General features: G+C 36.3%; 1 protein-coding gene across 9 annotated transcripts in view; it reads right to left on the reverse strand.

The window, feature by feature from the left end:
- Positions 1–26244, reverse strand: part of MESK2 (misexpression suppressor of KSR 2) — a 170981-nt gene that overhangs the window by 19612 nt on the left and 125125 nt on the right. For all 9 annotated transcript variants that reach the window (XM_090415106.1, XM_090415110.1, XM_090415108.1 and 6 more), the window contains exons 8-11: positions 24549–24652; positions 24380–24445; positions 8240–8339; positions 1495–1579 (exon numbers count right to left, since the gene is read on the reverse strand). In XM_090415106.1, coding sequence (XP_090271232.1) covers positions 1495–1579; positions 8240–8339; positions 24380–24445; positions 24549–24652 — 355 coding nt within the window. The remainder of the gene's footprint in view (positions 1–1494; positions 1580–8239; positions 8340–24379; positions 24446–24548; positions 24653–26244) is intronic.

A 26244-nucleotide genomic window follows, 5' to 3' on the forward strand; every position in this document is an offset into this window, starting at 1 on the left:
GTCTTGAAATTCACGCTTGCTCTTGTTATCATTCAGGGAGTGAGAGGTGTGAGTGAAGACTGATTAGCAGAATAATGAATTACTGACCATTTAAAACTATATATTTAGAAATTTATGTACATTTAATCATACAAATAGAATATCATTTGTAAAATAAATGTTGTATCTTTTTCAATTTAGCTGACCTACTCTAATACAAATTCTACCCTACGGTTCTTCTTTATGAACTGGTCAATAACATCGTCATAAAAAGTTGGTTGTAACTTAATTTTCCCAAGTAACATGCACACTTATAAAGGCTGGCTGAAGCTCACTGGCTAGAGCTACTTTGACTGCGTATGGACTGTGTTTAAGCAACAGAGTGAGACAACATGAAGGGAGCGGAAATGGCTATGCGTGCGCATGAAATCACAGTGCTGCAGCAAGGACCTGGAAGCTCCCACAACTGAGCAAGCCAAGGTAGCTTTGACTAGACAAGCAAGCATCAGCCTTCGATACACAACGCAAAGCTCAATTATTGCTGTACAAGCTTAAGATTTCTGTTTACAAAAATAAAAGCCTAAATGGAATGCTTATAAATGCATATATTTATTAACAAATAAATATTACTTCTTTCTCAAGTAATGAGCTTGCACAGCAAGCATGGAGAATTCGCCCCTGCATCTATACAAAGCAAATTACAGGTACACTGAATATGGTATACTCCTGGGTGGGCCAGTAAAGGAAATGGATCCTTAGAAGAGTTGAATACTCCAACCTGGAGTATACCATATTCAGTGTGCTATCTGTAATTTTCCTTATATAGGTGAAACTGGATGCACTATTCCTATCTGAAAAAAAGAAACATAAATAACATTAAATTTAATTACTATGGTAAATCTGGCCTTTCTAATCATGCCCTGAATACTCTACACAGAACTGACTGGAAAGGCAGCTGTTCATTACATCAAACTACATTTTGTGTGTGTTCATCACACATAAAAATGTGGTATGAATGCAAATTTAAAGAGGCCTGTGAAATTCTTGTCAACCACCCTAATCTTAACAATAATGATGGTTTAAATATCCCAAGAATATGGATAGAATCCATATTCTACCTGCATGACTTCTGTTCTAAGAGTTCATTTTAAATTATAATTAGGACTATTAATCCAGGACCTTAGCCATAACACTACGTATGTTAAATTTATTAGGCCACCACTATTGCTGTATTAAAAGTATTAATATGAATCTGGTCTCTGTGGATGTTATAAATAGAATATAGCTTTGATGTATTTTTTTTTTTTTTTCACTGGAGGTCAGGCCAGTAGAATAATTGTTGATCAAATCATTGTCACTTTGGCATTATCAGCCTAAAAAAAAAAAAAAAAATCTGAGTCTTAAGTAATCTATAATTAATTATCTGTTGCTTTAAAATGTATGAAATATTTTGATATTTGAACTTAAAGGTTCAAATATAATATAAAAAAAAAAAAGTAAAAAATATTTGCTTACCATAACCGAGACCTTGAAGAAAGAGACGCAATACTTCATTAACTTTACTAGGTTCTTCTTCCAGAACCATACCACAATTAGATAACTAAAATTAAAAATAGCATTGCAGTTTAAATTCTAAGGACTGATATTTCTTGAAAAATCTGATTCAAATTATTTAAAAAAAATCAGAAAACTGGATTGGTAAAGATAAAATAAGACAAAGGAATAATTCTTCAATTTATGATTGCATCATCTTGTTATCAGTAACATCCACATAGTACACAGACATAAAAGAATAAGCACAGGCAAGCATAATTAAAAAAATAATAAAACGGGGGAGGAAGAACACAATTCCAATAAGAAAAGATGAACATGAACACAAAAGATACGTTTAATTCCTTCATTATGGTAAAACAGGCCTTTCTGATCATGCACTCCAAACATGTTACAGAATTAATTGGAAAGGCACAATGTCCCTACATTGAACCAAAACTTGTTATGAAAGAAAATTCAAAGAAGCTTGTGCATTGGCATACTGTGCGTGTTATGTGATTATTAGAGCTCCTGAAGGATAAGTAATTTTTTCATATTTTAGTTGATAATATTAGGTTAACTTATTGTAGTTCTTGTTTTAAACAGATGTATGTTGACTAAGTTATTTAGTTTGTAAGCAAACCTTGTATTTTTTTTGTTTTTGTTTAAATACAATATTGTTGGTATGGTGGCAATGCATGGTAGAACAATAGCAGCAAAGACCACAACGTTGTTGGTTGATTTGAATTTGCAGGATTTGGGGTAGTGTGTGTGAGATGTATACATTGTGAAAATTAAAGAATATGTGGAAAGAAATTGAAAGTGGAGAGAGAGAGAGAGAATTAAGTGTTTCAAAATTGAGTGCCTATTAGGTGACGAGAATGGAGCAAATGCTAGCAGAGTGTTGAACGTGCAGCCATGGAAATAGAGGAGAACGAAATGGACATAAATAAAGAAATAGCACACTTGAATCTTATCCTTCACAGGACAAAGTACAAAACTGAAAAATTGCAGAAGCAGCAAGAGATTAGCAAGCCTGATAAAAGAAGAAGCAAGTGGTCCAAAGCAATAATAGAGACCAAATAAACAAATGAGAAAAACAAGTTAAGGAGAAAATTATCTATGGAGACTCCAAGATCAGGGGAATACTTAATGAACATCTAACAAAATCGTAAAGTAAAGGAGTTGTAAGAAGAAACAAAACTGAAGAGCAAGAAGGTGAAAACTGTAAGTCTCCTGCCATGCTATGATACAGGCGAACTGAGGAGGAAGAGGAGGAGGAAGTGGTGGTTGTCAGTAGCAAACAAGTCAATACATAGGTAATGCAGAAGGAATGATGCAAGATTTTGTGGATCTGTGGTCTGTGTTTCACAGAAAAAAGGATTTGTATAATGCTGATGGACTGAATCTAAATGGTTTTGGTATTAGGTGACTAGAAAGCAGGAGAGTTTGAAGGCACCAATGAGGTGAGTGAGTGTGTCTATGACCAAGTGCAAAATCTTGGTCTCTCAAACAAAAATATCGAATAGGGTAGTCAATTCAGGAAGTAAAGGTGGGTGGGGCTTGCTTAAACGGATGGTACAGTTTCCATATAGCCTGAAGTACCAGGAACAAGAGGGAGGAGTTTTTGGCATTGGATAGTGCAACTTCCCAAAAGTCAGACATTAGTAAGCTTGCAGCCCATTTCTTAATTGTCAAAAACGAAGGAGAAGAGTGCCCATAAACATTTATGAACTTCGAAGAATGAATTTCTTTTGGCATTAAACCTTCTTTTACAAAGAATTTTATAACCGCATGATACTCAATTTTATCCATTTCAAGGGATACACAGACAACACTTTTGCTTCAGACAGCAGACAATGTGGCAAACAGTAGATAATGTAGTTACAGAGAAAGATGGTGAAGGGCTTAGTATTTTCAGTGAAGACAGGATGGGGGGGGGTATCATAGTGGATGAATTGCAGCCAAAAAGAATAGGAGGTAGGCAGGAGGGTGGCTGTTCATTTGAAGCAGTCTGATGCGATATCAAGGTCAGCATGACAAAATATACAGTTAGTTGTTGCTATAGGCCAGGGAATTCCATGGATGATCTAGAAGACATGCATCGGCAATTTAGTACAATGAGTACAGGCTGAGTGACTACTATGGGGACTTCAATTATGGAATTATAAACTAGAAGGAAGAAAAATCACATGGCAGGAAAGAAATGGAATTTCCTTCCTGCCATTATACACTTACCGAGAGATAATTACTTGAGGCAGCATATGATGGAGGGGACTAGGGGTGTGAGAGTATTGGACCTGGTCATAGGATTAGAAGAGCTCCATAACCAAGGTGGCCACATTGCATTTGATGGCAAAAGTGACCATGCAGTTTAGACTTGGGAGAGTGCAAAACATGAGGAACATGAGGAGAAAGCCAAGAAAAAGTATATGTGGTACTACCAGGTAGATGATTATGACATGCTTAGGAGGAAGTTTAAATTTGTGCCATGGCATAAAACACAGCAAGGGAAGTATGAGGGTGGTCTGAAAAGTTCTCAGCCTAACAATGAAAAAACAAAATTTATAATTTCAAAATTATTTTTATTTTTGAACATATTCTCCCTTAAGACTAATACATTTATTCCAGCGATGCTCCAGTGCCATTATCCCATCCCTGTAGTGGTTCTCAGTAAGATCTGAAAAACATTCCTCTACAGCTGCAATTACCTCTTGATTCAAATAAAAACGCAATTACCTCTTGATTCAAATAAAAACGCTGACCAGCAAGGAAGAGTTTTAGTTTTGGGAAGAGATAGAAGTCAGAGGAAGCCAAATCTGGGGAATAGGGTGGATGTTCCAATAATTCATAGTGCAGATCCCTTAATTTTCCCATTGCCAAAACACCTTTGTGGGTAGGTGCACTGTCTTGATGAAAGATGATTTTTTTCTTCTGCAAACCGGTTCTTTTCTTACAAATTTTTTTGTCTAGTCAGTTTAAAAGATCAAAATAATGTTCCCCAGTTATTGTTTTACCCTTTTCAAGATAATTAATAAACAAAATAACTTTAGCATCCCAAAACACCAATGCCATGACTTTTGCTGCTGATGGAACCGACTATGTCTTCTTTGGCGCTGAACAACTGGCTTTTGTCCACTGTTTTAACTGCTGTTTGGATTCTGGTGAATCCAAGTCTCATCCATAGTAATAAATTGATATACAAAATCCATTTTATTCTTGTTAAAACGCTCCAAGCACAGCACCCGTCTTGCACAAAGCTTTTTCATTTGCAATTCTTCATGCAAAATATATCCTACACGTTCTTTTGAAATGCCTGTAGTCTCAGCAATTTCATGAACTTTGACTTGCCGGTCATCCAATACCATATTGTGCACTTGATCAATGATTTCTGGTGTTGTTACACTTTTTGGACGTTCTTCACGTGGATCATCTTCAAGGTGGTACAGCCACGTTTAACCTTGGCAGCCCGTTTCTTAATTGTCAAAAATGAAGGAGAAGAGTGCCCATAAACTTTTATGAACTTCGAATGAATTTCTTTTGCCGTTAAATCTTCTTTTACAAAGAATTTTATAACCGTGCAATACTCAATTTTATCCATTTCAAGAAATACAGACAACATTTTTTGCTTCAGACAGCTGTATAAAACAAACTATTTGATAGAATGACTTGCAATTTCACATGGATGCTTATGACAGATGTACTAACTTAGAAAAAATAAATAAATCTTCCAGATAGTGTTGCCATCTATGGTCGAGGCCAAGAACTTTCCAGACCACCTCATATATCAGTAGTGCTGACAGATAGTTAAGAGTTATCTAGAGAAAACAATATTAAATTGTATATCTAAGGTTAGAAGTTTAAATCAGGTAGGAGTTAGATAAATGAGTAATATCATTAAGAATGAACTCCAGAAAAAAAAATGCTGTGGAGAGTATATAAGGAAGAAATTTTACTAGTATGGCAAGGAAGACAAAATCAGATTACACAAAGAATCTAGCCAAGTAGGTCTAGGAAACCCCAAAGAGTTCTTTCGTTACATGACAAGTAAGAGGAAGAATGATTATGGAAGATTAACGAGTGAGTGACGATAGTTACAAGGTGATAGAGGCAGATAAATTACTCGAGTCACTGAGTGACCATTTTGCAAGGGCAAAGTCCAAGCGAGGTTACTGTTTTCACATATGTGACAGACATTGATGTGGGAACAGAGGTGGAACAATTGGAGGTTCTTAGGAGATTGCAGAATCTCAACATCAATACAGCTGTAGGATTAGATGGGATAACAGCACAGGTTTTGAGGGAATGTGCAAGGGAACTAGCAATGCTTCTGACTAGATTCTTTAATTTAAGTCTCAGCTCTGGTAGAGTTCCAAGGGAGTGGAAAGAGGGCAAAATAATCCCCTTGAATAAGGGAAGGTTCTAAGACTGCAGTAGCAAATTATAGACCAATCACTATCTCAGGAGTGGTGTTAAAAGTATTGGAAAAACTGGTGAAAAGAGAATTGAAGAATGGGTAGATAAAAATGTGACACTCTATCAGAGGCAATAATGGCTTTATGAAAGGTCAGTCATGCCTTGGTAATTTACTTACTTTTTTGTAATAGAGTAATAGCTGAGTTGGATAAAGGAAATGGCTACACAATGATTCTGCTGGATTTTGCAAAGGCATTTGACAGAACACCACGTGGAACTCTATTACACAAATTAGAACAAATGGGGATGGATGTGAAGCTGGTTATGTGGATAAGAGGGTGACTACTGGACAGATATCAAAAATTGGTATATGGAGAGGCAGAATCAAGGTAAAAACAGGTGACTAGTGGTGTGCAGCAAGGTTCAATGCTGGCACCATTTATGTACAAATTGTTTAATTTGTACATAAATGTATAGGAAATAACCTGAAAAGAAATATTCAGTTGTTTGCTGAAGATGCAAAATTAGGTAGAGTAATAGTTAATCAAGAAGCCTCTGTAGCTCAGTCAGTATAAATGAAACACTTTAGTCAGAGAGACCTGGGTTCAATTCCCATCAGATATGCGAGGAACCTTTATCTGGTCTCTTTCGACTAAAGGTGAGTTAGCCAGTCTCACACGGAGGTAGAGAATTTTTTCTCCCAGAAACTCGGGTTTTTCATCCCTCGAAACAGACAAGCTGGCCAGTAGAACTCATGCAATTTTATAGACAAGAATACGTAGAGGTATAAGGGTTATTACGGTTGGGAAGTCCAAGAATACCTGGAAAGCTATGAGTGCTTAAGTGCCTGTTAAAGCCACTGATGGAAGATGGAATAGTTAATCAAGGCAATGTGGAGAGCTTGCAGAACAATTTAAATCGGTTGTCAGTATGGGTAAAAGTTAATGGGTGTCAGTTTAATATCAAGAAATGTAAAGTTATGCATTTTGGGATAAACAGATTACAAGCTGTGTATCACGTTGATGGCACTGTTCTCCAGAAAACAGATGCAGATTTAGGGGTGGTAGTAGACAGAGAGTTCAAGTTTAGAGGACATATTGCTAAGGTAGCCCATAAGATTACTTGGCTATTGAAGAACAAATTAACTAGAGTTAAGGATATTGTTATTCCTCTTTATAAGTCTTTGATACATCCATCCACATCTGGATTACTTTGCTCAGGTCTGGTCCCCTGGGTATCTTGGGGATGTGAGGAAGCAGTGGAGAAGATTCAGAGGTGAGCGACCAAAATGGTGAGTGGTCTTGTAGAATGTTCCCTATGAGGATAGATTGAGGATATGTGGATTGCAGAAGTTTGTTGATAGGAAGAAAAGAGGGGATATGATAGAAACATTTAAGTTGCTTAAAGGGTTTATAGTATTGACAGGGGAAATGTTTCAGCACTCAGCTAGAGGGGCCAGAACAAGAAGTCATTCCTGGAAGGTTGAATAAAGGTGTAGTTAGTAGGGGTACGAGGACTAAATTTTTTGTTTGGAAAGTTGTGAATGAATGGAATGGGTTGCCAGAGTCAGTTGTTAGTGCTTTGTCTGTTAATGTGTTCAAGGAGAGCTAATAGATTGTGTGGATAGTTTGGATATCCTGCGATGAGTGTTTGGACTCCATGGAGGTGCCTGTGCAATAATAATAATCATCCCAATTTCAACAATAGTAATGGATTAGCAATTCCAAGAATTTGGAAGATCCATTGACAATCCATATAGCATTCGGATAAAAGTATCAAAAGAATAAGATGGCAGAACTCCAACACAAGAGAGTGGGCACAATCCTAAAGATAACAGGCCTGTAGGAAAGCTAACATATAGCAAATAATGTAGTTTCCACTTTTAATTTTAATTTAATTTAATTTTTTTTTTTTTTTTTTTTAGTTTTCTCTACTCGTCTTTCTTTATTTCCCTCAGCAGAGGTCAAGTAGTGTAAACAGTTGTGATGCAGCTTGTGTTTTAATTCGTGTATTTGAATTCCTGATAATGATCTTCATATAGAGGTTAAAATGTTGAGGGTTATTTTTCTTAGTTGAAAGTAAAGTAATTGCTCTAACGTGTTTTTGTTTCCATAATTTCTAAACAATGAACAAGAATCTTATGTTTACATACTTCCAGATGAGAGGAAAGGAATTAAATATTAAGTGACATAGAAAATTCTGTGAAAATGGAAGCCTCTAAGGTGATGATTTTTTTTTTGTAGTATTCATTATTTAATATTATTCATCATAATATTCATCATTAGGTGATGTATGTTCAGAAAATTGTGCTTACTTTCATCCAGGTGGAATTTGATGGGTCCAGTCTGCTGTTCATTGTAACAGTATCATCAAGATGAGGTGAAAGTGCTCCAGCCAGAAGTAAAACATGACATCTAAACAAAGAAAAACAAAAATTCACCAAAAAAATATTATAAATACCATTCGCAGAAAATCAAAACCAAAATATATAGAGAGTAATATGCACAGGTGGTTAAATTTGCTTTCACTTTATTCTCTGATATTTTAGAAAAAAGGAGTAAAATGCTATCATGGTATTTATTTATTTATGCATATGGCTTTGTGGAACTGACAAGTGAAATGTACAATCACAATCTCCAGAAACAAATGATGAAAATCTTAACATGTAAAAGTTCATTACATAAAAGGCACAAACTGCATTCCAAGTCTTCCTTTTTTAAAAAAAAGCAAAAGTAATGTGTTATAATCAAGTCAGAGAAAATTATCATCCCACTGCACCAAATATGACAAGACTGCATGTTCTCTCAATGCATCACAACACAAATGTAGCTGTATCCAAGGTTTTATTAGACAGCAGTTGGGACTTTTGTGAAATCTTGAGAAAACCCATTTCACTTTGCATCATCATCTTCTAGCACGGGGAGGAGTTCTGCTGAAACTTTGCCAAGGACTATGAGAGTTGCTATGAGAATAACATCTTCGTGGTGAATGGGACCTTGAATCTTCTATTTCCTCCATAACCACCGCCACCACCATCACAATAAGGGTGGTCGCACAGCCCTCATTTATGTAGTAGGTAGCCACATCTGCCCTGCTTAATTCTGATCCTGTTGATTGATGACCAAATCTTCCTAGGAAGAGCAAAACCAGGCTGCAGAGCACAGGGATCTTCTACCAGGAAGCTGTTTGTTGGGAGATTGTTGGACCAGTATTCTCTCCACATGTCAGGTGTTGATGGCAAGGTAGCTGAAGAGAGTTCGTCCATGGTCTAGAGAGGCTTTCTAGATTTTAGGTGAAGACCAGGTGGATTTATAAGAGTCTAGTGCAGGGGTGGGTTGCTCATTGCTTTATTAAATTCTTTAAACGAGGCTTGTCTTCTCCGTATGTTTGGTGGAGCAATGTTAGATAGGACAGGCAGCCAGGAGAGAGGGGGGTGCTTCTCACTGTCCCACTAATTCTGCGTATGGTAGAGTTTAGTTGACTGTCTATAATGTTAGTATGAGCACTTCTTTCCCAGACAGGGGGCACAATATCCTGCTGCAGAGAATGCGAGGGCTAGTGCAGACAACCTTAGGACTTCTGCACCACAACTCCAGGTTGTTCCAGCGAGCCTGGAAAGTATATTGTTTCTCGTTTTAATTTTGTTGGACAAGCTGGTGATGTGTCTTTTATAGGTTAGGCTTCTGTCCAGACTCACTCCAAGATATTCCAGGTGGGACTCGTCCTCTACCATTTTTTCACAGAAAGAAAAGTTGAGGTGTCGGTTCACCTATGCATTGTTCAGGTGAAATACTGTGGACATAGTTTTTGTTGGATTTGGCTTCAAGTACCACTGCTTGATGTACTCTTCCAGGATGTTCAGGTCTGTGTTCAAGGTGGATTCCAGGTTGGCAAAGGAGGTAGATTAATGTAGAATCGCTAGGTCATCAGCGTACATATACTTGCTTGAGCTGGTGTGTGGTAAGTCATACACGTAGATGTTAAAAAGTAAAGAGGATAACACAGAGCTCTGAGGGGGAGGATTGAGACAGCCCCCCACCACCAGTAGTGTTGGGGGGTTACCTTGTATTATATGTTACCTTGTGGTATATTGTTGGTGCTTCAGACATAAGAAGCCCCAGAGATGAATCACAGGTAACATGAAGCTAATGTCTCAAACAAGGCGTCCAAAGGTATCAAGCCTCCTGGACCACTTACAGCAACTATGATGCTATCATGGCAATTTTATATTGCTTCAAGAACAAAAGACTTAAGTTTCAATCCAGTGTGGTTTCGTTGTTTATCCTAAATCATGTCAGTTCTGCAAGAAGGAAAAACCCTACCACCCATATGAAGCTGGTTAACTTGTCTCAGATATCCTAAATGGGATTCAAATCTGTCTTTTCAAAAGACATGGCTGCCCTTCCAAATGCACTACAGAGGGGCACCAATCAATACAATGCATATGGCACCAGATATATTCTGATACCTTAGCAACAGACAGTAGCGTTATTCTTATTATTAATATCCAACTTTCATGGAGTCAAAGAACTTAACGTGAGACATCCATACTCTCATGCCTTAAGCCCATTTATAATTTCTGCACTCGCCATGCTTTCAGGCAATGCATTCCACTGACCAATCATATACCTAAGAACCTGCATCTCACTCCTCTGCTAAAACCCTCCTTACACAGCTTTCAGGAATGGCCTCTAGTTTTACCTTTGCCTCCCTCTACTCTATGAAATATCTCCTCCACATTAATCTGGTAATAACTCCTCACCAACTTATATGTCTCAATCATATCCCTCTCTTCTATTCACAAGGCTCTAAGTTGCAAAACCTCAATCTCTCCTTGTGTCTGACCTGACATTAGCTTAGCAAACCTTCTATGGATCTTCTCCAATATATCCTCATCTCCCTGAAAACCAGTCAACCAAATCTGTGCAAGGAGTTCATATGTGGTTTAATAAAGCCTTATACAAGGGAACTATAACCTACTTGCTTCTGCATGAAGCAAATAGGTTATGTTGGGATGTTCTTAAAATTTTAGTAATGTGTCCCCTAAACTTCAGGTCTGTCCACCACTTCCAAATCTCTCATCTCTACCATTTTATTCAAAATTTCTCCATTAACTGTATATTCTACATGCCAACTTTTCCTATCAAACTTTGCAACATTAGCCTGATAGCTTCACTCATTTGCACATTCACACAGTCTATTCCAGTCCTAAAAGACTCCTAAAAGACCACAATGTCTGATCTACTTCTCATATCCCTTCCCAACTTTGCATCATCAGCAAACAGCTGCACATCTCCAGTTAAGCCAGTCCTAATATCATTAACATATAAGTTAAATAACAATTGTTCTCAAAGAGATTCCTGTGGAACTCCACTAGTGACATTCCTCTTTTGGGATACCACTCCTCCATACACAAGATGCTGATATCTGCTCCACAGCCAATCAGCTATCTACCTCATCACTAGTCTGCTATCTAATCCCATCTGTTTCAATTTAGTTACTAGCTTGTCATGTGGCAGTCTATTAAAGGCTTTTGAAAAATCCAAGTACACCACCATTCACTTTATCGAGTGAATTTGCCACCTTATTGTAATACATAAGGACTGCTGAAACATGACCTTCTCCAAAAAACTAATGCTAACTATCATAAAGAATACTGCTATTATTAATCCACTTCTGAATCATAGTCCTCACCAACTTCTCTAACATCTTAACAGCAATCCCAGACACACAAATTGGCCTATAATTTGTAGCCTGTCTCCCCCCCCCCTCCTTTGTGAAGTGAAATAATTTTTCCCATCTTCCATTTCTTTGAGACTGGTCCTTTGTTGCAAGACTAATGTTAAATAAGTGTGCCAAAGGTGTCATTAATTCCATAGAGAATTCCATCAAGATGTGGCAATATACTGTCAAATCCTATTACCTTATTAACATCAAGTTAATTCCTCATTACTTCCTGCTCATTCCACCAGTCCCTCCTCCACGATATCCTATACTCCAGCTTCTGCTGATGTTACCTTCATGAGGATAAAATTCACTGATCTTTGTGCCTGATCATTTGTACCAGATTATTTTGGTTTTGATAAATCCTTTAACTTAAGAAGTGAGAAAAAGAATTTTGACTTCTATAACCCTGAGTATATTCAGAATGCTGTGGATTATTTTGAGTATATTAAACAAAGGATTTGATTATGATTGATACCTGCTATAGTATTTTTGGTTCTGGATAACTATGGGCGGATCGTATTAGCAAATCTGAGAGGGACAACCTCCAGCTAATTAAATGGTGATAAATGACATCAATTCTTGCTATACATCTTCAGAATCAAAGATTAAATTTAAGACTAAGTATTTCGTTGTGAAAAATGGATTTTTCTTTTTTATGTAAATCTCAACTGCAACAGTTTGTAAACCTATAGTACATTAGTATAGTGAACAAGCTAAGAGTTAGATAATCTGAAATTCCTGCCCTATAGAATAAATATAAAACTTTTTTTTTCCAAGTCATTTTAGGTCTCTAATAAGTAAGGTGATATGCTCACAATGGGTAATAAAAGCGATCATCAATAATTTTCTTATCCTTCCCCTAAGTTCCTTTAAATGATGCGCGACTTTCTGTAATTCCATCTGCTTTAACATTACAATTTTGGAGGTTAAATCATGTTCAGTATCCTTTTCAGGGGCAAGCCTTCTTGTTCTCGACTTCACTGTTCTTATTAGCATTCTGTTTCTTTGCATCTTTAGGGCCATTTTATAGCAGCATTTAATATTATAACATCTCAAAAATATGCTAGGAAAACACTAAATAGAATAAAAACATGAAAATCTACACTAATATACTTTAAATTAATGATGCCAAGAAATGATATGGTTTAATCCTTTAATCCAAGTGTAAGCATTATGGGATACTAAGGCAAATGATGTGAAGTCATTAGCCTCTATATACGAGTTGCCCTGTCCTGAAAATACTTCAGGTGCAAACTTTGTTTACACTTGAATAAAGGATTAAATCAGAATATAATTTCTTGGCATCATTAATTTATAGTATAACCAAGTGGAAAAACTTCTCATACTAATATACTATAAAACATTAATTTTCTGAGTAAAAAAAAACCCAATAAAACTGATAAAAATCACCAATTTTACACCAGTGCTAAATACACTGACCACTCACAATGTCACAATTATCTAAAGATGAATTAGATAACAACATTTTCAGATACCTACAGATGGAATTATGAAGTTACCTCTAGTTGTGTTCTAATCCATGATTATAAGGGTTGAATTAACAAAAAATGCCAAAGTGATAAATTAGCATAACTTAATATTGGTAATAAATACCAAAATTAAGTTATGCTATTGATATTATTTCTGGGAAAACTCCCATGTTACTCCTCTTAAACTATTATATTTACGGTTAATTTGCCTGCTTCTGTTTAGGAGTGCCCCTGTTTAAATGTCATTGGCTTTTTACTCACGGATTCTTAGGGCATTCTAGATGTATATTTACCAATAAATATACGTAGCATAAAGGAAGAGAAATTTACACATACCTTTTTCTGGGTGTTGTGGCTTTTCTTCTTTGTGCGATGTCCAAACTACTGTGTGTGTGTGTGTGTGTGTGCGTGTGCAGGGGGGGGCAATGTGGGAGAATCAAATAGAAATGGAAAAAACCCGGGTTTTTTGAATAATATATATATATAAATATCAATAATATATATATACACATATATATTATATTATTAGGGATGGACGGAGCGTTTTTTTATATTTATATAGGGTGGGAAAGGGTGAAGGGATTGAAAACAGCAACTGATTTTTAGAGGGGGGGGGATGACAGGGTGTGGTCCGTTTCGACTATGCTTGGTCGTCGTCTGAACACATGGAGGAAGTGGATGCCATGTCAGGTCGGATAGGTGCTTCTGCTTTTGAAGTGTTTGTGTTACTGCCTATTGGTCTGGGTTGTGACCGCAATTTAAGTTATGCTAATTCTGCTTTTGTACAAGCAAAATATCAAACATCAACATAAAAAATGATAGACATGCACATAAAGCATTTCTTTAAGGTGATAAGCTAAAATCAACGAACATGCACATCATGACAATTTACAAAATGAAGAATAAAAACAACTACCTCTAGGTACTGAAAAAAAGTCATTCAGAAAAAATAAACAGAATATATCATAAGAAAACTATCATGAGAACAGAATCAATATATCCATCCACACACACACACACACACACACACACACACACACACACACACACACACACATATATATATATATACACAGTAAAACCCCTTTTTACACTTTTCAGGGGACTGATGGAAAAAAGCGTAAATAGCAGGAAATGTAAAAAAAACATTAAAAAAGGCTAAAAGATGACTTACTGCTAGTATGTGAGGCTACATACTCGATTACAAAATTTAATAACTGAAAATAAATGAATTTACAATCACTTACATTTATCTATTTTAAAAAATCTTTAATTGTTGATTGTTTTTACTTTTTATTTATTTATTTTTTTTTGACATAGCGCCAGATTGCTTTGCATTGAGTTCAATGCTGGGCCTGTTTTTTACTCGTGTTCAAAGTGGGCACGGAAAGTCCAAGATCTTTTACTAAATGCACACGCGTTCTGGCATGCCAATCTACACGTCGCAGAATTGCCATCTTTTCTTCTACCGATATACATTTTCTGTCTTTTTTTTCTCCATCTACTACCATGGATAATCTGCCAACGCAACTTGAAAGCAACTTTCACATGCTAAATTATGTAGCAGAAATTCTGCAATATCAATTCGTACTGTGATTGAAAAATCACAGTATCGCTCATCACTACATTACTGCTGCAAGCGTGCAGGTCACCGTGATGGCAGAAACGAAACTACAGCCGAAAACAATGCCACCTGGGAACAGAAATGATCAGATTTCCGCAGAAATCAATTTGAAAATCAGTATTGCCAACCGAGAAAAAAAAAACGCAAAGCACGGGAAATAATTTCCCACCATTAACATCAAGTTGTTAATGGCTGGAAAACAATATATCGTAAGAATAGGCCTTAAGACCGAACCAACGGAAAAGGACATAAATGGCAGGAAAACATAAATTGCAGGAACGTAAAAACGGGGTTTCACTGTATATATATAAAACTAGAGGCAGACAGTTCAGGTGTCCACAAAGGGCTATGGTCAAGGGAGAAGCTATGGCATTAAAGATGTTAGGCCAGCTGATATTACTGGACAGAATCACAAAAATGCTTTTTGAACCACATCACTATATCCAAAAACACGTAATGTTTAATAAAGGAATAGCCCACTTAAAACTGAAAACACCTATACACAAAACAGGGTTCTACTCCAAGGAGAAATCATAAAAAAATGAGCAAAGTAGGAGCTAAAAGACACCATGTCTGATAGTCTAGGTTACCTAGCAGCAGAATGTGAAAGCAGTGGAACGGAAGCTCCTGAAACACATCGATAAAAAAATCACCAGCTCTGACTACCACAAACTCAGAATCCCAGATTGCTATCAAAACTACCAATCTATGGGCAAATCTACTTTTCATCTTCAGATAATGAAGATGAAAAGTATATTTGAACAAAGTGAAGATGCCATGTACCAGGCCATGCCATATATGCTCATCTAGATATGACCAATCACAACATTAACTTAACATCTTCAACATCTGCATACTATAGGATACCTTGACAACCAAAATTCTGGTATTTATACAGAAACATCTCTGCAGTTGTGGAATATGTTATCATAGGCAGCAACTTCAACTGCACCGTTGACCACAAAATAGATTTCAGTGTGCTGAACATACTGATAAACAGCCTCATATCTTTAGTCAACAATAACGAACTAGTTAGCACCAATATCCAAAAAGATCTTACACATGGAGATCAGCTCACACAATAGATGGTAGACCCAATACCAGGCTTGACCAAACAGGTTTTACATATCCACATATTGTTTCTCTCATTTGAGGCATCCCCCCACATATCTTCCTTCATTTCAAATCACTCTGTTATTGAATGGAAGCTCTCCATATTTTCCAAATCACCAAGAAGAAGTGTCTACTGGATTTTCAACAATACCCTCTTGCAAAATCAAGAATATGTAGCTCATCTACAGTCTTTAATCTCAGGAATAACTCAATCAAAAACATGAGAGTCTGAAATATCAACTCAAATCTTTTACACAACTGTGCATTCACCAAGAGAGACAAAATCAGGATCAGGCAACTTCGACACCAACTCAATATCTTCCTGAGTAAAGCCAGTTGTATCAGCCTATTCTTTAGGCACAAGCATACATAGAATACACAGTTAAAGGAGCTCTACTCAGCTCATGGCACACAACTGCAAATACAATACTACAGTACTACCAGATCACATACAGCTTTACAGGAGGCTCCATGGAAGCTATTAGAGAACTTCTGAGAGGATCAAAAGAATACCCTATCCACTCAGAAAAGCCTAGAAAATCCATTACACTGTAATTGTTAAAAACTGCAATTCTCTACCAAAAAATCCCCCAGGATTGACCTTAAAGTTCTTCCTAGTTTTCTGGGATCAACTTGGACCACTTGTCCTCAAAACACTCAAAAGGCCTATTCTAATGGACTCCCACAATCTACTATAACATCAATAGCAAGTCTCATGCCCAAAAATGGAGATTTTACTGACTTTAGCAACTGGAGACCAATAACTCTAATCAGTGTTGACTGCAAGTCATCAAGTCAAGAGCCATTGCAATTGGCCAATGCACCAATATCTCCTTAACTGTGAAGCCTTTATTGACATGCTCTCCATTGCTCGAAAGGCTAAAGATTACAGTAAACCTTTGCTGAATGCAGGGATTACGTCATTAATACATTGCACGCATGACAAAATCGCATTCTGCAAAGTTAACTTTCTATGGAAAAAAATGTATTAGGTATAGTTCAAATTAAGAAAGTATATATGTATAATTTAAACTAACCTAAATATTGTTGTAATTAAAAGGGAAAAATGAAACAAATGTTAATTGAAAGGATTTTTATTACTGCTTAATAAGTAGGTACAAGATACAATTATTTTTTTAAAAAGCTAGTGATTTTTGCTTGGGACAATGACTGATGCAACTCTTTAAAAGTTTCGTGGTAAGGAGCGGCGTTTTTCAATGCCTTTCATAAAATGTCCTCTTCTTTCTTCATTTGGGTCAATCTCCATTGCAAAATCAGACAGTTCCTGTGCCTTTTTTAACAATTCGTTTAATTTCTTGTAAGTTAAAGGCGCTTTATCTTCTTCTTCACTATCGCTGCTTTCACTGTCGGCTGGTGTTACAAGATCATCCAATTCTTCATTCATCATTTCTCAATTGTCATTCTGGATTAATTCTTTGACTTCTCCTTCTTCCATATCTGAAAATCCTTCGCTGTCAATTGCTTTTGCAATTTGTATGATTTCTTTGGCTTCATTTTCAATCGATGGAAATCCTTTAAAATTGTTGACAACATCTGGCCAGAGCTGATGCCAGCAAGCATTCGATGTTAATGAATTCACTTGTTTCCATGCAAGTTTAATCATTTCTATGCAGTGGCTTATGTTGAATCACTTCCAAAATGCCATTAGCATGTCGTGCTTTCCTTCGTCTAGTGCTTTATTTGCAGAGGTGAACATGCCTGCCATAATAGGCTTTGAATGTTATTATGAGCCCTTGATCCATTGGTTGGATTAAGGAAGTGGTGTTAGGTGGGAGGAATAAAACCTCTACATTTGGATGCAAAGTTGTGAGGGCTTCAGCATCGTGTCCTGGAGCATTATCGAGAATTAGGAGATCTTTAAAGCACAGGTTTTGCAGTTCTAAGTAATGTTTGAAATCTTTAACGAATGAATTTTCAAACAAACCAGTTATTAGAGATGGAATAGAAAAGCTTGTTACCCAAGCTTTTCTATTCCACTTCCACACAACGGGCAAATGCTCAAAATTTTTTCCCTGCAACACACAAGGCGTTTTAGATTGATAAATGAGCAGAGGCTTGCACTTGAAGTCACCTGATGCATTTCCACAAAAAAGCAAAGTGAGTCTATCTTTAAAAGCTTTAAAAGCTGGGGCAACCCTTTTGTGTCTTTGTGATGTAGGTTCGTTGTTCCATTCACTTATAAAATAGGCCCATCTCATCCACATTGAAAACTTGTTGCGGAACGTAACCCCTCTCTTCAATGAATTTCAAAAATTGGGGTTTGAATTTCTCTGCTGCTTCTTTATCTGCAAAGACAGCTTCTCCCTGAAGCTTTACATTGTGCAAATTAAAACAATGCTTAAAGTTTTCAAGCCAACCTTTGCTTGCTTGAAAGTCAATTTTCTCTGATGATTGGCCATCTTTAATTTAAAACGAAAGAAAACAAATCTAAAGCTTTGTTTCGAATAGCAACACCATCCACAACTGAGCCTTTTTCGTTTACTTGATTGTCAATCCAAGCTATTAATATATTTTCCATCTTTTCCAATTGCGGAATTCTTCTTGAAACTTGAGCAACCTTTGCCGAAGTATCACCTGAAGCTTTGACACTAGACCGAATCTTTTCTTCATTCTCCCGTATTGTTCTTATGCTTGATTCGTTTATAGCTAGTTCTCTTGCAAGCGATGAAACACTGTACCATTTTTCAACTTATCTAAAATTTCAATTTTCTAAGATAATGTCAAAACTTTGCATCTTTTTTGCTGCTTTATCATCTTCATTCTTCCTCTTAGATGTCATATTGAATTTTTGAAATTAAAAAAAATACAAATGCAAAAGGAGAAGAGGATAAACTGATAAATACATGATTACAGCTCTGCTAACGTGAGTGAAATGATCGCAACTCGGCCTGGGTCACTCGGCTAGCAGGCAGCGCCAAGCAGGGTTGCCGGCCAACGCTCTGCAGTGTACCGCATATGAAAGAAATTCTAGCATTGGACAAATTAAATGGAAACAAATAAGATAATGTGTATGTGCAAAATCGCGTTCTGCAAATCTGCGCTCAGCAAGGGTTTACCGTATATCACACACATACACTAAAAGGTTCATCCCTGCCACCTACACTCACAGAACCCCCTGTTCACAAACAGACATCTTAGACACCACAACTGGACATCTTCTCTTCTCCACCTGGAACTGGACAGAAAACAGAACAATTGAGGATTTTTCTATGTAAGAATTTAAAGTGGAAAAACCATTGAACAGCTGCCAATAATAAATCCCAAAGCAAAACACAGTGAAGCAAGTGAAGTTAGCTGTCACAAAAGACAGCACAAGGCATCCAAATCCCCTGATCAGCAATCCAAACATGCCTACACCTATTTTCCAACTGACATCATTAGGCATATCTCTACCTCTTCTACCCACCAACTATAGGAAAATCTATCACTCGCTGATGTCACTGGATCCAACCATCCCACATGAATCTGCCTCTCCACAACAACCATATGTGCCATTCAACTTCCAATGGAACTTTTCATACTCAAAGCCAATGGAGAAAATCCAGTAGAAGCAATGCACAACATCTTCCAATGCCAACAAAGCTGCAGAGATTTAAACTAAGATCTCTGCACTTACTGGAGCACACATATTTTACCTGTCATATAAATGCAACTATGATCAGATATGCACTGAACAACACTACCACTAATCAAACACACAAACTACTGGCATCTACTTCACACAGATTCCAACAGACACAGAAAATGCAACTACAGCAATCCCTCGATTAGTGCGCCTAATGCGTTCTTTAAAACAGGCGCATTAATCGAATATAATAACCTATGGGAAAAAGTATAATTCGTTCCTCAAATTTCTTTTTTGAACCTTAATTTTTTTTATAAAAGAATTAAGGTATGTCTCAGGGCCTAGTTAAAGGAAAACCATGAAGCCGAAAGACAATAAAACATATTCAGAATATAAATTTTTTTATTCTACTTTTTAACAAAGAATTGAGCTAATGTAGTTTGGCAGGCATTTTGTTTCTTTTTTTTTTTTTTTATACAACTGACGGTATGGCCCTATTGCCTCTTCTAGTCTTTTGCAAATTTTACTGCTTCTCTCTTCATCAGGGTCAGCCTCTAAGCATTGCTGCTTAAAAACTTCAATTGTACAAAAAATATTTTCAAATTGTTTCTATGAAATCTCTTTTGGCTGACTATCAGTGGTTAAATTTTCTTCATATTCTTCAGGATCTTCCTGCTGTGCATCGAAATTTAGTAGGTCGGAATCACTCAATTCTTCATAATGAGATTTAATTAACTCTTGGATGTTATCATTGAAGGGGAGAAAGAAATGAAGGACGTACGAATTGGTCGCCAACACGCGAAATCACGTGCTTTATAGATAAAATTTCCCAACTGTTATACAAGCAAAATAGTTACCACTTTAAAAACTACAATGATCATAAAAGAGAAGTTAATTTTTCAACATGTAATAATAAACAACTCATCCCAGAAGATGGATTGATTACCCTATTATCAGAATGGATTCTCCTTTTTGTGACATGTGCAGAAGTGTCGAAGGGTCTCGAATCTGTGGGCATACTGCAGCAGACGACATAAATTTTGGCGGTAAAAATTTGGAACATAGTATACACAGTGTACATGGAAGTAGTGTAGTATGCCATTAAAAATAACTTCGTAAAATGTTTCAAATCAGTAACTAAATTATTTCATTCTGGTGAGTGATTTCTTAAAATAGTAAATGTATAGATAGAAAATTTTTAAAATCTCTAACATTTATTTTTTATCGAATTTGGGCATCGAAAAAAATGATGCACTAATCGAAAACACACTAATTGAGGGATTACTGTACCTCTTCATTGATGCAAAAGTCATCATCTACAGTTTCCACCTAAACTACACAAGAAATGAGTCGAACTCAACTGGCATCCTCTTCAACATCAAAGAAGGCAATATAAAGATTCTTGTACAGCATGTCCACTCCAAACAATCACCATCAAGACCAATGTAGAATGCTCCCCCCCCCCACCCAAGTGCAACAGAATAACTTTACCATTTGTGAGGCAAACTCTAAGTTTCCTGTATTGACAAGAACCCACCAGGACCTGCAACAATGTGTTCTCTGTATCAAAATAGATTTATCTTTCCTCTCTTCCTTCTTTCTTGATTTTAATTTTTATGTAATTTGAAAGAACAATATTGAAGCTTCTCTATTTATTTTGTAAAATTCAAATAGTCTGTTGCATCCTGTTTCTTTAAATGTATGTTTTACTGTTGAATATAAAAAAACACCTTGAAACAAACTATAGCACGCGCAATGAAATAAAATTTGACAATTAAAAATATTGAGACCAGATAAATCAAACCAGTTTTTTCCCCCCTTTTATACATCTATGTCCACACTGTTAGCCTAGTGGCTGTGCGCTTCGCAACCATATGCCTAGGGAAGGAGTGTCCTAAGTTCGATTCCCGTTGGTGACATGAGGAGCTGAAGGATCTTCCTCAGCCACAGCCAAATCAGCCGGTCTTGGGCATGGACAGTAGAGTTTTTCCCCCAGTTTATCCTGGGGTTTTTCATCCCGCAAAGCAAGCAAATCGGCCTTGAGAACTCAACACTTCAACACTACAGGACATAGGATACACCAAGGCGTAGGGCTGACCACCTTATTCCTGTGAACAGTTTGAGGTCCGATGATTAATAAACCCTTGACACCGCAAGGTAAAAGAGAGTATAAAGAAGATGAGATATACATCCACAGCACATAGACCTAAACCCAGCTGTGGATGCCTTTACAAATCCTACATCAATATATACTGCTACAAAGTAGGGAAGAGAGAAGGGTTATAAATACATATCACTATCTGTTAGTTATTTGCAAGAATAATAAGTATCCCAAATGTTATAAATGAAGGAATATGCATAAATAATAATTGTAAAAACCATTAAACTAGAATTTTGAATCATTTAAAAACAGCAAACTATTTACAAAAAAATAATAAAGCTTACTTGTAATCTTTGTGGTGATTTATCAGACAGCATTACAAAGTATGAATAAGTATTTCTCATGGAGTGTGGTATCAGATATGGAGGTGGCAAGGTTTTTTTTCCCCCAGAAACCTGAAGAAAAACCTTGTGCTCTTCTGGCCATTAAACCGGCCAGAAGAGCACACACACTCTACAGAGATAATAAACCAGCCTCATAGCCTTAGTTGTTTTGATTGTAATTCCAAACAACCACAACCTACTAAATAACTATAATGAATTGTATAAGTCCCACCATGCACTAAATTTATGATAATAACCACTTTGATTGGCAAATTTTAAGAGAAAAACTTCTTTCCCCTGATGAACACACTAGTATATTAGATGACCTTATCAAATTAAAAACACAAGTGAAAAATGATTTGAGACACGTCGTATGCACCTGAAATAATACATATCACTTCACATCCATTCCATTCTTGTTAGTTATCATTACAATATTTTTAATTTTTTCTTATTTCTCTAACAATAATTCTAACAAATTGTCTTAATTTCAAAATCAATAATAACAGATGATTATATTTTATATAACAAATTAAATAAGGGTCAGGTATAAGAGCAGAATACTCTGCAACCAGCAGTATTGCTATTATAGCGAATAAAGTACAGTATGGTGGAAAAAGAAACAGTACTGAAAAATGAGATATGCCGCTCGACAGCATACACATTAATAGAAGAGCTCATGTAGAGTCTACACCATTACATTTAACTGTAGTAGCAATAGTATTGATGTCAGAAGAAAAGATGTTTATTGTTGGGCATTATTTTTGTTCATAAGGAGTTGATAGAGCAAATGGTCCAAGCTTATAATATTTACATGTTTGTGACCAGTTTGTTCATCGTTTCTGTAAGCATGCCCCAAGCAATAGTTCATCATTGCCTTAATCAAGAAGTTCTGACATACTGGGAGTGTGCCACAATGCAAAGGGCATTCAGTGAGACCACGAACTGTTAACACCAATGAGAATCATGGGCATGCGTTGGAGCAATTGTTACAGTCTCCAAAACACAGTCAATGGAGTGAATGGCCATAAAACTTGGGAAACCAAGGAGGTCACTACAGAGAATTGTTGAGAAGTTGGGTGCTTTTTTGTACATCATTCAGATGGGTCAGTGTTTAATGCAGATTAGGCTGCATGGTGGGAATACTGTGCACACGTGCTGGCTAATGTCCATGAAGATTCATCATTCCTCCATAATGTCTGGTTCTCAGACAAAGTGCATTTTCATTTAAGCATCATAAACAGATGAACCTGTAGATCTCTTGGTTTCTCAAGATCTGAATTTGTCCAAAATCTTCCCTGGGAGGCTCATTTCAAGAGTCACAGAATTCCTGTGCCCTTCACATTCTCCTGATCTCAAGTCACGTGAAGCCTTCATTTGGGGTATGTTGAAGAAATGGGTATACTATCTGCCTTCAAACCTTGATGAACTAAGAGATAAAATTACATGACATGTCCAGCAGATATCCCAGTCCTTGTTATTCAAGATGACAGAGATCCTTTGCATGTGCTACGAAACCTGTCTTTAAAGACAAAGTGCCCATTTTGAGCACATAATCTACCATTGCTAATGCTTTATTCAACCAAGATTCCACTGATAGTTGTGGATGTACATATCATCAAGTGTAAACATATATTTCTTTGTTAATAAACTCATGGAGATGACTGTCTATCACACATTCATCTCCATGGAGTCTAAAGACTTATTGAGGGGAGAGACATATCAACCTTCATTCATACAAGGTCTGTCATACTGCTACTTAACTTGTTTTCACTGACAATTACTCATGACAGCATCTGACAATCCATTCATAAATCTACCACTCTTTAAACAAAAAAATTCACTCTCATCCTTGTTAACCACCCTCTTGTTTTTTCTCTGACTTCCCCTCCTGTCATTCTATGAAAAATTTCTTCTACATGTGTCTTATAAAATTCCTTTAGAATTTTCATGTTTCTATAATATTTCCTCTTTCCTGCCTCTGAACCAAATTTTCAACAAAATTTTAATTTATCTTCATTGTTTCCACACCTATAATCTGTGCACACTAATTTAGATGTAGTCATATCAAAGCCTTATAAAGAAGGATATAGCTTCTGTTCCCTAACTTCATTCCACCTTAGTCTCTTCAATTTCTTTAAGTCAATTTTCATCTATACACGGTTTCTAGTTTTTCATCCCAGAGTGCATAACCTTTTACTTTTCCATAATAATTGGTAACCATTATCCTTTGTCCAAATTGTCAGTCTATGTAAATCACCATGCAAGATTTTTTATGTCACCTTTATTAACTATTACTCTATCTAGTTTAACATCATATTCTCAATATGATTAATGTACAAAATAAACAGCAAGATTATTAATATTAAAAACAAACTTGAACCATAAGCACCCCCCCCCCCCCCAATACACATATGTATACATACTCACTTGAAATTCCGGGCTGCTTTTTTTTTTTGAGGATCTGTCTCTCTTACAATTCCAAGATCATTTCGCCTAAAACATATATTTAAAATATTCATAACTTTTGTGAAATAAAATAAACAAAATAATGAATATTCTTAAAATGTCAACAGTAATTATTACTTACAAAACTTACTTGACAAAGGAATCAATAAAAAGTGCCAAATTTTGGGCATTGATTGATTTTGTGAAGAACTGACGATAAACCTGGACTAAGTCATGACTACGTTCTTCAGTCATCTAAAAAAAAACAAATACAATTTTTTAATGTACTTAACAGTTTGTAGGAGGCATGATGTACAATATGTGGATATATGGAGCTATCTAGATAGTCTAGATAGGTGGAAGAATTTGTACCCACACAACAGTTACACTTGAATAAATCTATTGAACCAACCAGAGCTGCTGGACCAGTGTCTAATCCTAGCCTTCTTTTGGTGTGTCATCCATCAAATGAATGAGAATAAACTAAAAATTTGGGACTAGCTGACCAAACTGTATTCTATACTTAAACATAATAAAAATGATGGCACAGCATAATGAAATGCAGTCTATAGCAATGCCTGAATAAACAAGGTCGACTGTTTCAACAACCTAGACAAACAGTAAAAAGTCAGCTACTGGAAAAAAAAAAAAAAAAAAAAAAAAAACTCAGCCTCAGAAGAATAAAAGATAGGTACCATTAATGTAAGAGGTATAAAAAAAAAGTACTAATGGAATTATGAAGGTACCATATTGATCAAATTGATGTTACCAACACAAACCAGATGATATATTGCTAAATAATAATTATAAGGTGTTGTATTCAGGCTATAATGATCAAAGAAATGAAGGAGTAGCAGTAGTATTCAACAGTAACAATGAAGATAAACTTCTTGAATGGCAGCTAATTTCAAGTACAATGATATTGACAATTTCAAAATGGAAAAATGAGCAATGCAGAAAAATTACTCGCTTGGTGGTGCAGTGCCTTATAGTTGTGTGAAACAGTGCCTTATAGTTGTGTGAAACAGTGCTCCGTAGTAAACGTTTTAATTAGTATTCAATTTAAAAAATATTATTGTAATTCTTGAAGTGTAGCCTGTAACTCGCTCTACCAGGTACTGTAATGCTCAGCTCTATGAAAGTTAACCTCTGCAAGTAGTTTTAAAAAACTGCCTATCCAATCTGCCATTATTCAACGGTCGCCATTCGGCTAGTATACAAGGTGAGCACCTAGAACAAAGAATCGGTTTAACGTTTAGCACTAAATTCTAACATAATGGGAATCTGCTGCGAAGTTTGTGAAGAGATATGTATTGATGTTACATCTATTATGAAGTGTGTAGATAAGTGCAAAAATAGTTATCATTTTTATTGTGCTGGTCTCAGCAAAAGCCAATTTAAAAAACTCTCCAAAGACAGGAAACAAAATTGGAAATGCGTTTTTGCAATTCGGCGAACAACAAAGACCTACTCAGTGTTTAAACTCTTTGTTACATGACAGACACCATTCCAGTGCTTGCCAACGCCTGCCAGCAACTTCTCCCAGGGGTGATGACTCGTGCATTCTAGAGATTAGTAACGCAGACAATATATGTATAATGGATTTAATGAAATTGATAAAAGAATTAAAAAAAGACGTCAAGGACTTAAGAAGTTCGACTGAATATACTTCACACAAAATACATGACTTGCTGAGTATCATTGCTGGCCTAACACAAGAAGTTAAGGAACTTAAAACAAAGAACTACGAACTAGAAAACGCAAATACGGAGCTGTGCAGGGAGCTGAAAATAATTCATGAAACAGTGGATGACTTGAATCAACAGGCAATTAGCTCAAACTAGAAA

Source organism: Typopeltis vanoorti, chromosome 26, assembly GCF_054136105.1.
Source record: "Typopeltis vanoorti isolate ZY-2024b chromosome 26, IOZ_Tvanoo_1.0, whole genome shotgun sequence".
In the NCBI taxonomy this organism is placed as follows: domain Eukaryota; kingdom Metazoa; phylum Arthropoda; class Arachnida; order Uropygi; family Thelyphonidae; genus Typopeltis; species Typopeltis vanoorti.